The following is a 16,618-nucleotide window of genomic DNA, read 5'->3' as shown; positions in this document are numbered from 1 at the left end:
TATCTATTTTCTTGGGGCATCATCTTTTAGATTTTACAAAAATAAAATGGGTATCATATTGTGTTTGTGTGCAATAAACTGCATTCAGGTGTAAAAAAAATAGAAATTGCCTTTTTTATTACCACAGGGTCATCTTGCTCCTCTGCAGTGTCCGCAAACAGATCCCGGGCCAAGTCATGAGTTGATTCGGCTGGAGGCCCCAGGATAACAAACCCCGTAAACAAGAAACCTAAATTCAGACCACTATAACAAGAAGCCACTTAACATTGTTCCAAATCCGAGAAATGATGTCAGAAAGGAAAGTTAAGCAAACAAACCCCACTGGGGTCCATTAACATTCACAACAGCCGCGGTTGTCTCACAGTTGGACGTTGCCCAAGTGAAACAGCATCACCCGAGTCTATGAACACACAGGCTGTATTAAGAGGCCGCTTCTAGTGGAACAGTTTTGCTATACATGCTTCATCCCCCGAAGACATTTACATAGTAACTAGGTTCACTCAGAGTTTGGAAAAGGGATTTTCTCGTGTTGTTGGAGGGTCTCCTGTACTGTGATGATATGGGTTAACATATTAAAAGGGCCAGGAGTCCTAAGGCAGACCGTAGATGGTGAGATTTTCTTTCCTTTTATGAAGAGTGTCTAAGACATTCTTTAGCATTCCGACATGCATCCACACAACAAATGTTGGTATGGGTGACAGATTCATGTACCTGTTGTAGACAGTGTGGAGGCGCCCTGAGACTGCAGCCATTGGAGGTTTTGTACTGGGGGGGGCAGAACCTAAAGGGGATTCACAGACACCAATTCCCCTTCAGGTCTGCACCCCTTGTGTTTGACAGCTGGCAGATTCTTAGCCAATAGACAGCCTATTGGCTAAATAATCCACCCATTGCCTGCTGTCAGTTATCAGGTGAGAATGGACCTGATGGGGAACTAGTGTCTCAGCTTACCCATCAGGCTGCACCCGCTGCAGTGTCACTGGGTGTTAAGAGTCTGTCAACTAGTGACACGAAGAGGATTGCAGCAGAAAATATTATGCTCTGCTACACTGCATACAGGAACAGGCACTCTGCCTGTCTCTGTATACCAAATTAGAGTGCGTTTTAATTGTCTCCACTTTAGTGGTCTATAAACTGGAGGTAATTCATTTAGAATCTGGTGCATTAATAGTGTCACTGTGTAAAAATGGTGCTAATAAGAAGTACTTGAATTTGCCACACTTAAATAAAGTTATCAAAACAGGTGGTATGGATTTTTTAAAAGAAAACATTTGGTAGTGGTTTATTAAGTTCCCTTAAATTATCAGGGATGAGCTCAGGCGTAGTCTAATCCTAGTCCAAACCCACGTGAGAAATCCTACCAGGAAGCTGTCACTGCACTTGGCTAATCATAAGTGGCTGAGGCATTTACCACCCTGCAGTCACTCATAAACACACTAGTATACCTGTTGAGGGACAGGAATTGCTAGGGTGGCCTATGATTGCCACAGTAGAGGTGACATCTTTCTGGCGGAATCACTGAGTTCTGACTAGGATCCAAACAAGAGCTCATCCCTAATAATGATGTAGCATGAATGTGACCCATAGCTGCAAAAAATAAAAAAAATAAAAGCTTCTTAGTGACAAATCACCAGCGGCTATAGCAATTATGTTGCTAGCTATAAAGCGATGATAATCATGGGCGTTTGGAAGGATTCGTTACTACCCTACCTATGAACTTCTCTTATGTGCTCCCTTTAAGCTAAATATTTAATTAAATATTATGAATATTTAATGAAAAGTGTGATCTGTGACGCAACGCCTCGGGAGGAGACAGGGGAAGTTACTTACGGTCATGGCTGAGACTGGAAGAGCAGTGAATCGATGTTCTCTGGAGATCTTGTATGTGGAATAGTGCCTGCTTAAATGTGAGTTACTATTTTTTAATAAAATAATTATATGGAAGTACTTTACTGTGGGGATAATGTCTATTACACATGGTGACTGCTGATCAGAGGAGAGGAGATTGCATCTAGAAGTGACTGATTGTGGAGGCATTACTTGCTACCAAGTGCTGTCAGGTAGGCCACTTCCGCACACCATAACCTTGGGTTGTGTGGGCAAAACTCTGATCTGGAGATTGAAATGCCACACCAGAAGATTATATTCAGGAACAAACAGTATATTTATTGGGTGTAGTAACCAACACATTTTGGAGGCCTGAAATCACCCCCTTAAGCATGGCTAAAATAAAACAAAATGTAGAAATAAAGAAATACTAAAAATGCCCACTGGAGCGTTAAGTGCGTGCATGCTAGATTACACGTAATACTTTCAGATGTAGGCATGGCCTTAGCTACTGTAGGTAACTTGTATGTGGGGGTGGGGGGGGTAGGTGGGGTGTGTTGGTCGTCATGTTCTCCATGTTTCCCTCCTTGTTGGGCACCAAGCAAGGGTCACATGAGAGACCTACCACAGGTGGGTTCTTCTGAGCTATGCTAGCCACTTTGTACAGGGTCACTGCCATACACATGGGGTACCTTTACTTGAGATATGCTCACCATCGGGTAGATGACAAAACATGAAAAAACTGCAGTAACTTGCTTGATATCATATACACAACCACCCTCTCCACCTGTCCATCATCGCTAGCTCACTCCCAGTAATGGGATGGAGTCCCGCTGTGCCTTCACACTGTATTAACTTTGGTATCGATTTCTTCATACCCCGAAGTGCTTAGTGACTGGAGCTGTAGACTATATGTGCCAGTTACTTACATTGCAATCTTTAGTAACTTCAGACCAGACAAAAGGCAAAGTTTCAAAGCTTTACTTGAAGAATAAATCAACACAATTACAATGACAGTTTACAGCCCAAGATACATTGCAGACATTCCCTATTATCCATAGTTTCTAACTAACTTGTGGCTGCCCCAGCATATCTGCATAGGTAAAAGGCCATACTTGGCAGATTTCACGAATGGCATCTTCAGGAGGGACTGCAAGTTTCAGCAATCTCCATACATCTTGCTCGCGGTCTGTGTCTTTCCTTCCATGCAGACTGTGCATGAGCAAGTCCCCCCACTAGGCAGACCTAAAAAAAAAAGACTACTTCTAGCACCAACAGCAGCTCTGTGTAGTGGCTGGAGACTACATGCTGGATCGTGTCTGTGTTCCCCTTCCCATCCACACTGACTCACTGAGAGCAGAGCCCTCCCCCCTTTTATTTACAGCACAGGGAGAGAGCTTAAGAGCTCAGCAGGAAACAGATTAACTGCCCCCCCCCCCCAGCTGGGGCAGCATTAATCACTATCTACCTACAACCTTGTATTGGGAGCAAATACTCACCCAGTTTATAGTTCACTGATGTATCTTGTATAAGTCTTGCACAGTTTGCTTGCAGCAACAGATATACTGCTCTTCAGTACCAATATAGGTTTCCATTAGCAGGGGTAGTGTTCTTTTTTTAATTTTTTAATAGGCTGAGAATGTTTCTGTGGTTTGCACCGGTCCCACATCATACACAGCACTTACCAGAGTGTTTGAAGTGAAGAAGGAGGCTTCCCTGAACCATCCTCCCTCTGGGACCTGGTCCTGTGCTAAGCATGGCCCCTGATTAGTGGGTTCCTCTCCCTACCACACACTCACTAGAAGCACACCAAAATGGTGTGGGGAGTTCCTTTTTTTTTTTTTTTAAAGGGTACCCTAGCCCTAGTTATCCCTGGGGCCCTGTTCATAATCTCTAAGGCCGCGTACACACGGGCAGACTGTCTGACGGACTTGGTCCGCTGAAACGTGTTTCAGCGGACAATCCGCTCGTGTGTGGGCTTCAGCGGACTTTTTCAGCGGACAGTCTGGCGGACTAAGTCTTTCGGAATTTCCGTAATATTGTCCGTCCAAACTTGGTTTCAGCGGACAGTCCGCTCGTGAGTAGGCTAGTTCGACGGACTAAGTATGGTGCATGAAAGGATTTACACGGCCGAAGGTTGCATTGCAGTGTATTGGACGTCGAATTTCTAGTCCCGTCGTACGTGCCGTACACGTCATCGCGCAAGCTTTCAGCGGACTGTCTGTTCGTCGTGTGTGGTCAAGTCCGTTCATTCAAAAGTAGGACGGACTGTCTGTCGGATTGTCTGACGGACTTAGTTGGACGGATAGTCCGCCCGTGTGTACGCGGCCTAAGAGTCAGATTTCCTTATGAGACTCCCCTTCCCATGCAATAACGTCATAAGGCCACCTAGAGGTGGGAAAGCAAACTACAAACAAGAAAAGAAAATTGGAGAAGAGTGATGCTATCTGCATGCAGTATTTATGAAAACGAAATAAAAATTGTAATTATATATTGAACTTCTAACTAAGCAGGTGCTTTCAAGAGGGCTCTAAAGTGTTTTATTTTGCTTTGTTAATGCTCTGGGGCTATTCAGGTCAACTATGTTATGTGTATGGACCAAATGTTACAGTGTAATGGTTTGCAATGTTTGTCCTTGATTGACCTGCTAGGCTGGTGGATCCGAGAAGGAAGGGCAACGCTGCTGGCCAGGTTTTCCGGATATTTTACAGGTGGTTACCTTCCTCTTGCATACAACATAAATGGGGGGTCGTTAGCTCCAACAGGGTCCTGGGTTGGGGGAAAGACTACCAAAATGTAGCCGTTATGTTGTCGGTCTGAGCCACCCCTTGGAGTTCCCAGTGGAGCCTAGAGCCTGTGGATCTAAATCGACTTATAACTGTTAGTCATGGATTTGCTGCCTTTTGTTGATAATTAGATCATGGACTCTAAAGGGATTATTGCTACCTTTTGTGGATTTACTGCTGAATGGATGCCTGCCTTAAAAGGATTGTTTTATGGACTTCTGCCTAAGGTATGACTTCATGGGGCACTAAGGAGCTTTGTAAAGGAAAGTATGTGGAAGAGGTATATGAGAACTGTTTGTTACCTGCAACTCAGGAAAAGATCTTTATTGTTCATATGAATTGCCTGGTCTGAAGTCTCTAAAGGGTGCATGTAAGCAGGGCCGTTTTTAAGGCAGGGCAAAAGGGGCAGCTGCCCTGGGCCCTATCATTGTTGTGGGGCCCAAAGCAGCTGCTTCATACTTGCCAACTATCCTGGTTTAAATTCCCTCCTCTCTTGAGGTTTTAGTCCCGTACTGTGTCCCAATACCTCAGTGCAATGTGCTGCTACTAATGCGGCCCAGCTCTGCCCTATTGTTGTGTACAGATGACTCACCTATAGACCCTGTGTTTACATCTAAATTACCGGAATTCATATGTAAATAGCAGCGGCCGACGGCATTGATATGTATATCATGCCCCCTGAGGTCATATCCACAGTAATCTCTAGCAAACGATAAACAAGCAGAAATCATGTGCTGTAACTTCTAGTAACTAATCAGTGAGCGGTAAGGATACACTGTAACCTCTGGTAACCAATTGTAATAGCTGCCTGATCTGATTCAGCAAACTGATTTTGAGTCTAGCTGCTATTTATTGTATGTCTCAGACCAGGTGGAGAGTAAACCTGCATGGGGGGGGGGGGGGGGGGCCACGAAAAGTTTTGCCCAGGGTCTAATCAATATTAAAGACGGCCCTGCATGTAAGGCATATCAAAAGAACAGGGCTTACAACAAGGGGACAGGAAGGTTAGAGAAGATACAGTACAGAGGCCTCACAAGCTGAATGGTGTCCAGAGGAAGCTATAATGCCATTGCTAATGACTACCATATTTGTGTCACTTGCTAATTCAACCAACAAGCCAGGAGATAAGTGACAGTTACTCTGGTAATGAAGGAGTGTTATTACTGGCTCCCTATATATTGGCACTAGATTCACAGCACAGAGTGCCTAGGGACCCAGCCTGGGAGTCACAAGAGTTATGGAGTGAGGCCTTCGGGAGGAAAACAAGAATTAAAGATATGGAGAAGTGTGTTTCATATGCCCAATAGTAACATATGACACCTTGTCACTGGGCGTGAGGTGATGGGACAGCTGAGTTGGTGGAGACCGGTACTTGCTCCGTGGCACCGGCTCAAAAATGCTTCACACGCTGGGAAGTAGTGTTCTCCAATAGAAGTGTGTCCAAAGTGCTTAGTGTCAACAGTGTAAGCATTTTAGCCATGGATTACAAAGAGTTAACTGCGCAAGTGCTTTGTTCGGTTCGAAGTCTGAAGTGTCACCAGATTTCTCCTGACCACAATCTCCGCCTGCTCATACAGGCATTAACAAGCAAAGTTCCAGTGTCCCTGCTGCCATGTCTCTATCCCAGCTCACACACACACTCACATATAAAATGAATATACAAGCACATCTTTCAAGTCTCCAGTAGGTGGCAGTAATACCAGATGGTCAGTGGTGTTACAGCAAACTCCTCTGTGCATGTGATGTCAGATACCAGTATCCAGAAAGTAAACCACGGAGCACACCAGGAAGAACCAGCAGTATGCGAAAACCAAGGTGGCAGCCGCTGGGGGTGGTGACAAAAGGGGCTCCCTGCCCTAACACAGGTTTTCGTGGTCACCATCATCACGCCCCCAGCGGTCAAAATCTTTATTTTTACATTTGCTGCTGGTTCTTCCTAGTGTGCTCCAACAGGGGAGTGTCCAATTTGTTACACCTGAAGCCATGAGGTATTACAATGTGCTTTATTAATAATAAATGTTAAAGTAGGTCAGTAACTTCAGAACAAGGACTGGAGCTGTAAGCATAGATCAGTGTTTCTCAACTCCAGTCCTCAAGGCGCCCCAACAGGTCATGTTTTCAGGCTTTCCATTATTTTGCACAGGTGATTTGACTGCCTTAGTATTTACCACAGCCATTTCATCTGAGAGAAATCCTGAAAACATGACCTGTTGGGGCACTTTGAGGACTGGAGTTGAGAAACACTGGCATAGATAAGGGGAAGGCCAGCATGACTGGGCCTTGCAGAGGACATGAGGTAACCCATTTTAATTTTAAATAAGGAGAAAAGGACACTTACCCGATTATGGGGGTGGGAGTCATGGAGGGGTGGATCCAGGTGGTTGGGAGAAGGGAGGTTCCTGCTGAATATCAGTCGGAGCTTAGCTAGCATCAGACAGGTTTCCCCCTCCCTTGTCTGATCATCCTATTTTTACCTATTTTTGCAATTCTTCAGGGTATCGCTTCAAAATTTTTGTCTGTTCTATTTTTTTGCCTGAGTCCTTGATGGCTAAACATATTTGGAAAATGGTGGGTTGGGTCCATCTCAGTTATGGGTGTTCCCAGGGCTTTTTTTTTCCCTCAGAGAATAGGTGCAGGAACTCCCCCTTTTGGGAGTGAACCATTGTCTTTGCCCCTACCTACCTCTGAGCACCAGTCCTTGGTTCCACCCCCTACCCACCTCCCAGCACTGCCCCATTTAGAGACTACAGAACCAAGTAACATTTATGGTACTAAGTAATTTGTATGGAATTTGTTATCAATAACAAGAAAAGTAATAAACTAGACCCCCCACAGCCAACAATAGACCCCCCCCCCCCCACAACAATGGACAACCTACAACAAAATACCCCCAGTAATAATAGATACTCCCTCAATGGTAGATCTTTCCCAGTGACTACTAACCCCCCAGCAACAATAGATCCCCCACCAGCAACAATCAACCCTCCTGCATAAATAGATCTCCTCCAGCAACAATAGATCCACCAGCAGCCAGCATCAATAGACACTGTAGCACAACCCAGCACTTCTTAACATTACATACATTCAGTGCTGGAGGTGCCGGAACTGCGCTCCCCCACGTTCCCGCTGAAAAAAAGCCCTGGGTGTTCCTTTGCAATATAAGGTTACGTTGGTAACATGGTAGTGGTGATTCAGCTGTAACTGGCATAACTTAGTTGTTAATTGTCCCTGTGGTGGTATAACAGTGACCAGGGGCCTTAATAGGAGGTTTGTGGCAGATACAGAAGTTTTAAACTTATAATGGCTTTCCAAAGACCTGGAGGTCAGATATAGTTTGTTTTTTATATTTAATGTCTGTTTTGTATTTACAAAAAATGGCTGCTATGGCCTTTTTATTCCGAAGAAAATGGTTGTTGACTGGTCAGTTGGGAGGAGTTTTGAAAATTTGGGGATTTTTGGGTTTGAAAAAGGACGTAAGCCTCAATATCTTCGGCCTTGCTGCACAAAACTGTTAATAACATATCTTTTCTTTTATGCCAAGAGGGAAATTGTATTGCGTTGGAGTGCCTCTGCCCCTCCCTCTGTGGGCTTATGGAAAAAAAAATCAATAAATGCCGTTCTACCACTTTATAAATTGACGTACCTCAATAGGAACTGCCCTAAGAAGTTCAATAAAATATGGCAGCCATGGATGGCTTAGGAAGAACTCATCTCCTGCTGAAGGACTTCGATAATGTAGGCTGCTATGCCTTGTTGTGGTCCTAGCTAAAGCAGACTGAGGAATGAACTAAATTCCATGACTGTGGATTGTTGTTTAATTGATGTGCACGCTATTACCTGCCTAATATGCTCACCTGTACTAGGTCTTTTGTTTTAGTCCATTCCTGGACAAGTTTGTACCATGCCTTGACCTTTTTGTCTCAAATGAAAAAAAAAGCCTCAATATCTTCAATCCACCAGTCGCGTTTGTATTCCTCCAGCTTTGAGGGCTTTCTTTTGACATAGGGCATCAAGCAGCAAGATGGCTACACGCAAAGAACTGTTCCATGAATTTTGATGTATATACTTTATAAAAACACTATAACATTACAAAAATACAGAGTCCATTTGAGACCTACTACCAAACACTTGTAAGGACAATAGAGCGAAGATCTATTTTTCTTCAATTTGGTGCACAAATTGGAAGTGTGTGGAATCCAAGCTTCCGTACAAGGGACAGCTGGACACACTCTGCAATGAGATTGTCTAAAAATTTATGACATCATCACCATATATTATATCAATGAACGTCAGGTTGCCCACTCCTGCACAATAACATCCCGTAGACCGGAAATATACTCATACTGCAAGAGCTTTGACCAAGTCTACGGAATGTTAGTACGCAGGTGGGTAGTCTCTAGGATTTTAGTGGTCACGCTGCAGACAACACAATAGGCCATCGCAGGAATCAAGTAAGCACTTGTTGGGGGGGAGCCCAGCTGTGAATGTTTAGGGGGCGAGAGAGGGGGACTCTGAGGTTTTTGTAAAAACCTGAACTTGTCCTTTAATGTGATTACACAGCTGTTGCACAAGCCAGGACAGCATTAAAAATGAAACGTGTGGTTTATTATATGAGGTTCCATTAATCCATACAACATAAATATGTTTGGTCACAATTTCCAGTTAATATAAGTCATTTTACATATTGCATTACATAGTCTACAAAGACATCAATGTTGCACTAGAAAAAAAAAAGTTCCCAGTGCAAGAAATAATTCTGCAGCACTATTGAACAAGCTTAGTCTACCAGCCTAGCTGCAGCAAGAACGAGATTTCCTAACAGACATCTAAAAACATTACTGGACATCTGACATGTGCGTGACATTTAGGATTAAAATACTAAATATTTTTAAGTGTCCTGGTTTAAAAATTAATAAATACAAAAAAAAAATATAAAAAATATACACCACTTGAGAGTTGCATCGTTGAATTTAAATTTCGCTCTCAAACGTATGCATGTATGTCTTCAGGGAAAGGATCTCTGTGTAGCTGCGATTTGTCTTTCGATAGAAGTCCAGTCCGGTTAACTGTTCAATATCTCTAACCCGAGCGGTGTGCATTTTTAAAAGTTCCTCCACCCACTTCGATTCATCTTCTGTGTTCTGAGGGAGGGAAATTTGTTTTCCATTAGTTTGGGATGTAGCATTTCAATCATTAAAAATAATAATAGATGTAGAAAAAAAAAATGAATATATACATACACATTATATATATATATATATATATATATATATATATATATACATATATACATACACACACACACACACACACACACACACACACACACACAGTATCTCAGAAAAGTGAGTACACCCCTCACATTTTTTGTAAATATTTTTATTACATCTTTTCATGTGACAACATTGAAGAAATTATACTTTGCTACAGGGTAAAGTAGTGAGTGTACAGCTTGTATAACAGTATAAATGTGCTGTCCCCTCAAAACTTACTGTGGTCTGATGAGACCAAGATAAACTTATTTGGTTCAGATGGTGTCAAGCGTGTGTGGCGACAACCAGGTGAGGAGTACAAAGAAAATTGTGTCTTCTTGCCTACAGTCAAGCATGGTGGTGGGAGTGTCATGGTCTGAGGCTGCATGAGTGCTGCTGGCACTGGGGAGCTACAGTTTATTGAGGGAACCATGAATGCCAACATGTACTGTGACATACTGAAGCAGAGCATGATCCCTTCCCTTCGGAGGCTGGGCCGCAGAGCAGTATTCCAACATAACGCCAAACACACCTCCAAGACAACCATTGCCTTGCTAAAGAAGCTGAGGGTGAAGGTGATGGACTGGCCAAGCATGTCTCCAGACCCAGACCCTATTGAGCATCTGTGGGGCATCCTCAAACAGAAGGTCTCCAACATCCACCAGCTCTGTGATGTCATCATGGAGGAGTGGAAGAGGGCTCCAGTGGCAATCTGTGAAGCTCTCGTGAACTCCATGCCCAAGAGGGTTAAGGCGGTGCTGGAAAATAATGGTGGCCACACAAAATATTGACACTTTGGGTCCAAATTGGACATTTTCACTTAGGGGTGTACTCACTTTTGTTGCCAGCAGTTTAGACATTAATGGCTGTGCATGGAGTTATTTTGTGGGAACAGCAAATTTACATCGTTCTACAAGCTGTACACTCACTATTTTACCCTGTAGAAAAGTGTAATTTCTTCAGTTATAATAAAATATTTACAAAAATGTGGGGGTGTACTTACTTTTGTTGGATAAAAATTATATATTTGCTTATGTGCTCATATATTTACATACCCTGGCAGAATTTATGATTTCTTGGCCATTTTTCAGAGAATATGAATAACACAAAAACAATTCTTTCACTCATGGTTAGTGTTTGGCTGAAGCCATTTATTATCAATCAACTGTGTTTACAATTTCTAAATCATGATCACAACAGAAATCACCCAAATGACCCTGATCAAAAGTTTACATTCCCTGGTGATTTTGGCCTGGTAACATGCACACAATTTGACACAAAGGGGTTTGAATGGCTATTAAAAAGGTAACCATCCTCAACTGTGATCTGCTTGCTTATAATTAGTGTGTGTGACTAAAAAGGACGATGAGTTTCTGGTCTCCTGACAGACCCTTGCATCTTTCATCCAGTGCTGCACTGATATTTCTGGATTCTGAGTCATGGGGAAAGCAAAAGAATTGTCAAAGGATCTGCAATAAAAGGTAGTTGACCTGTATAAAACAGGAAAGGGATATAAAAAGATATCCAAGGGATTGAGAATGTCAATCAGCAGTGTTCAAACTCTAATCAAGAGGTGGAAAATGAGGGGTTCTCTTGAAACCAAACTACAGTCAGGTAGACAAACTGAAATGTCAGCCACAATTGCCAGGAAAATTGTTTGAGATGCAAAGAAAAACCCACAAATAACTTTAGGTGAAATACAGGACTCTGTAAACATGATGTGGCCACTTCAAGATGCACAATAAGGAGGCACTTGAAGAAAGATAGGCTGCATGGTCAAGTCGCCAGAAGAAAGCCATTACTATGCAAATGCCACAAAGTATCCCACCAAACGGCACAGAGACAAGCCTCAAACCTCCTGGCACAAAATCATTAAGAGTGATCAAAATTGAGCTTTTTGGTCACAACCATAAACGCTATTTGGAGAGGAGTCAACAAGGCCTATGGTGAAAGGTACACCATTCCTACTGTGAAACATGGAGGTGGATCACTGATGTTTTGGGGATGTGTGAGCAACAAAGGCACAGGAAATTTGGTCAAGATGGCAAGGTGAATGCAGTACGTTATCAAAAAATACTGGATGAACATTTGCATTCATCAGCCAGGAACCTGCGTGTGGGGCGTATTTGAACATTCCAACATGGCGATGATCCAAAACACAAGGCCAAGTTGACCTGTCATTGGCTACAGCAGAATAAAGTGAAGGTTCTGTAGTGACCATCTCAGTCTCCTGACCTCAATATCATTGAGACACTCTGGGGAGATCTCAAAATGTGCAGTTCATGCAAGACAGCCCAAGAATTTACAGGAACTGGAGGCTTTTCTTGCAAAGAGGAATGGGCAGCTTTACCATCTGAGAAGACAAAGAGCCTCATCCACAAATACCACAAAAGACTTCGAGCTGTCATTGATGTTAAAGGGGGCAATACACGGTATTAAGAACTGGGGTATGTAAACTTTTGATCAGGGTCATTTGAGTAGCTTCTGTTGGGATTATGATTTAAAAAGAGTAAACACAGTTGATTGATAATAAATGGCTTCAGCCAAACACTAACCATGAATAAAGAAAAGTTTTTGTTTTATCATTTATGTTCTCTGAAAAATGGCCAAAAAATCAAATTCTGCCAGGGTATGTAAACTTATGCGCACAACTGTATAATATTATATATATATATATATATATATATATATATATATATATATATACACACATACATACATACATATACACACACACACACACTTATTTATTTATTTTTTATTATATATGCCCTGGATCCAGGAGAACTTTAATAGAAATGTTTGCTTTGGATAGAATTATTGATCCCTATGCTGGACAGACACGAGGCATTTTTAAACATGGTTAAAGCCTAAGGCTGGATTCACACCATTGCGAATTTGGGCTGAAATTGGACGTGAAGCGGTGAACCAGCACACAGCGGACCCCTGCTGTGAGCAACATGTGGCTCATATGTGAACCGAGCGTGAGTTTAGTCAACACATTTTTTCACAAATTAGCACAAGGGACACTATTTACAGTCAATGCAAAGTTTCCCTTGTGCTGAAGGCTGTGGTTTTAGATTAAATCCCCAAGCCCCTACTCGTAATATTCAGGTGTATCGGGAGTTAATAGAGGTGGGAGACCTGTCACAGGTACATCAACATTGGCAACTATGTCCACCATATTACACCCACTTCTTCCATTCATAGAAGCCATATTATTGCTCCCATCAATAACATACGATCTATGAATGAAGGGCAAGTGGAAGAATGAACTAAAACTATAGTCAGCCTCACAAGAAACACTTCCCATTGATTATAATTACCATCTCTTGTGCACATTTTTTTTTTTTTTTTTTTTTAACGTTTTGACCAAACTTAGCCTTTAACAAATTCCAACCACCTTAAGATCACAAACAATTGAATGCAGCATTTTGTTTAAGGCTGAGTCTTGATGGTTGACTGCCTTAAAGCATCACTAAACCCATATCATAAAAATTATCAATAAATGATGCATTACATGCTGTCCATACTCACTCCTCGTTGATCCTGCTGTTTTCCATCTCCCTCTTCTGTTCATGTCCCCAATTCAGCTAGAGATTTTGCAGCTGTGATGGAAACTCTGCACATGCCCAGTTTTCAGTGAGTTTCTATGCTGGGCATTTCCTCCCAATCACATCCGAGCAGCCCATGTGACTATAGAGTCACACATGTGGGCGTATACATAGTAGTAAATGACAGCCCACTCCCTCCCTCCTCCGCCACTAACCAGCTAAACACAATGGGGGCTGAATCCTACATGTAGATTCAGGATGGCTTCACCTCCCTCTTATTCTGCCATAGGCTCGAGGGAAGTGACACAGTCTGTGACTGGCATAAATCTGGCCAGACCATGTTATTTCAACAGAATTATAAAGATTTGATTTCAAATATATATATTTGTATGCCAATTTAAAAACAGTTTATTGAGAAAATGAGAGTATATATATATATATATATATATATATATATATATACAGGGCTCGAGTCCTGCGGGAACGCGTGGGAACGGCGTCCCCGCACTTTTTTCACAGCAGGAACGCCGTTCCCTTTGCAGGACCAGAGCCGCCCGAGGCTCTAGCACAGTCTGCTAGCTGCGTTGTCTTCACAGAGCTGACATCGGAAGAGCAGCACAGTGATGCACGGAGGGCAGGGGCTGGCTCAGTTAACTGATTGGTTAATAGAACTGCTCTGCATTCTATCAACCAATCAGTTAACTGGGGCAGGTCCCGCCCTCTGTCCATCCCTTTGCTGCACTTCCGATGTCATCTGCTGTGTCCTGTGTAAGGTAAGACAGGGAAGAGGGCACTGTTATGAAGGAGGGAGGGCGAAAGTATCAGAAACTGAAAGGAATGAGGAGAGGTGATATAAAAGGGAGGCAGGGCAGGAATGTGAAGGGGGGTTCTACAAAGGGGGTGAGGACAGGAATGTAAAGGAGGTGCCATAAAGGGGCTGAGGACAGGTTTAAATTTTAAAACTAGCTACTTGGTCATCTTCCGTACTATGTCGCATTCGCAGTCTGATCATCTCCTGTAGTCGCATTCGCAGTCTGGTCATCTCCTGTAGTATGTCGCATTCGCAGTCTGTTCATCTCCTGTAGTCGCATTCGCAGTCTGGTCATCTCCTGTAGTATGTCGCATTCGCAGTCTGGTCATCTCCTGTAGTATGTCGCATTCGCAGTCTGGTCATCTCCTGTAGTATGTCGCATTCGCAGTCTGGTCATCTCCTGTAGTATGTCGCATTCGCAGTCTGGTCATCTCCTGTAGTATGTCGCATTCGCAGTCTGATCATCTCCTGTAGTCGCATTCGCAGTCTGGTCATCTCCTGTAGTCGCATTCGCAGTCTGGTCATCTCCTGTAGTCGCATTCGCAGTCTGGTCATCTCCTGTAGTCGCATTCGCAGTCTGGTCATCTCCTGTAGTCGCATTCGCAGTCTGGTCATCTCCTGTAGTCGCATTCGCAGTCTGGTCATCTCCTGAAGTCGCATTCGCGGTCTGATCATCTCCTGTAGTCGCATTCGCGGTCTGATCATCTCCTGTAGTCGCATTCGCAGTCTGATCATCTCCTGTAGTCGCATTCGCGGTCTGATCATCTCCTGTAGTCTCATTCCCAGTCTGGTCATCTCCTGTAGTCGCATTCGCAGTCTGGTCATCTCCTGTAGTCACATTCGCAGTCTAGTCATCTCCTGTAGTCGCATTCGCAGTCTAGTCATCTCCTGTACTATGTCGCATTCGCAGTCTGGTCATCTCCTGTAGTCGCATTCACAGTCTGGTCATTTCCTGTAGTCGCATTCGCAGTCTGGTCATCTCCTGTAGTCGCATTCACAGTCTGGTCATCTCCTGTAGTCGCATTTGCAGTCTGGTCATTTCCTGTAGTCGCATTCGCAGTCTGGTCATCTCCTGTAGTCACATTCGCAGTCTGGTCATCTCCTGTAGTATGTCGCATTCACAGTCTGATCATCTCCTGTAGTCGCATTCGCAGTCTGGTCATCTCCTGTAGTCGCATTCGCAGTCTGGTCATCTCTTGTAGCATGTCGCATTTGCAGTCACTGTATTTTATGTGAAATATATATATATGCATATGAGCGTATCTTTTTTTTTTTTTTTTTTTTTTTGGTGGGGGAGTGGATCTTGGGTGGGAGTTCCCACACTTTTTTCCCCAGGACTTGACCCCTGTATATATATATATATATATATATATATATTTTTTTTTTTTTTTTTTTTTTTTTTTTTACTCTGTATTCCAAAGGCTGTTTTTTTTTCTTTTTTTTTTTTTTTAAACATGTGACCAGCTGCATAGGACTAGAAGCTCCTCCTGCCTCTGCTTCCCTGCAGACAGGCTGGGAAACATCTCGGTAATTTGACAGCTGCACATCGATTAGGAAAAGGGCACTTCGTAATTACAGTGCCAACATTCACATACAGAAATAGAAGGGACAATGTAAATTAAACCATTTGTGTTTAGTATCACTTTAAAGCCAAACTTCATCCTTGACTTTTAAATTGAAAAATTGGCATGTGGGAGAAAGAGAAGCTCCCAATGCAATACTCTACGCCTCTCCAGGGCTGACCCAGTGTTCTGCAATCTAACACTAGACCTCTTTCAGGTTCAGTGACACCCAGTATCATCTCATCCACTATTATGTGAACATTAAGGAGCCTGTGTGGGATCACTGTAATCTTAAACCATATGGTACTCACATGGGATTACCGGAGTGCAATGCTGTCCAAGAGTAAAGTCCCATACACACCATTAGTTTTTCTGCTGAGTTTTTCCTTCAGATTTACCAAAACCATATAATATGGGAGGTCAAACCTTAGGCGTTTCAATTTGTATGAAATCAGGCAGGCCCTTGCACTACATGGTTTTGGTAAACCTGAAGGAAAAAAATCAGCAGAAAATCTGATAGTGTGTATAGGGCAGTGATGGCGAACCTTGGCACTCCAGATGTTTTGGAACTACATTTCCCATGATGCTCCTGCACTCTGCAGTGTAGCTGAGCATCATGGGAAATGTAGTTCCAAAACATCTGGGGTGCCAAGGTTCGCCATCACTGGTATAGGGCATAGGGACTGACCATCATGGGTGTGAATTGAAATCAGAACAAGCGTAGCAATTTAAGGCCTCATGTGGGGGCTGTTTGCATGCACAGGGATGTACAGATGTTCTGTACATCACCGTGCAGGTAGTCCCAATGAAGTCAGTTGGGACACAG

General features: G+C 43.1%; 1 protein-coding gene across 15 annotated transcripts in view; it reads right to left on the bottom strand.

Moving 5' to 3' along the window:
• Positions 1-9,196: 9,196 nt before the first annotated feature.
• Positions 9,197-16,618, bottom strand: part of ENPP2 (ectonucleotide pyrophosphatase/phosphodiesterase 2) — a 188,903-nt gene continuing 181,481 nt past the window's right edge. For all 15 annotated transcript variants that reach the window (XM_077493256.1, XM_077493255.1, XM_077493261.1 and 12 more), the window contains one exon: positions 9,197-9,754. In XM_077493256.1, coding sequence (XP_077349382.1) covers positions 9,584-9,754 — 171 coding nt within the window. In that variant the 3' untranslated portion in view covers positions 9,197-9,583. The remainder of the gene's footprint in view (positions 9,755-16,618) is intronic.

The sequence above is a fragment of the Lithobates pipiens genome, unplaced genomic scaffold (genome assembly GCF_037356315.1).
Source record: "Lithobates pipiens isolate NorthernLeopardFrog02 unplaced genomic scaffold, aLitPip1_a1.2 Scaffold_19, whole genome shotgun sequence".
NCBI lineage: Eukaryota > Metazoa > Chordata > Amphibia > Anura > Ranidae > Lithobates > Lithobates pipiens.
The sequence above is the reverse complement of the archived record's forward strand: the minus strand, read 5'-3'. Positions and strand labels throughout refer to the sequence as shown.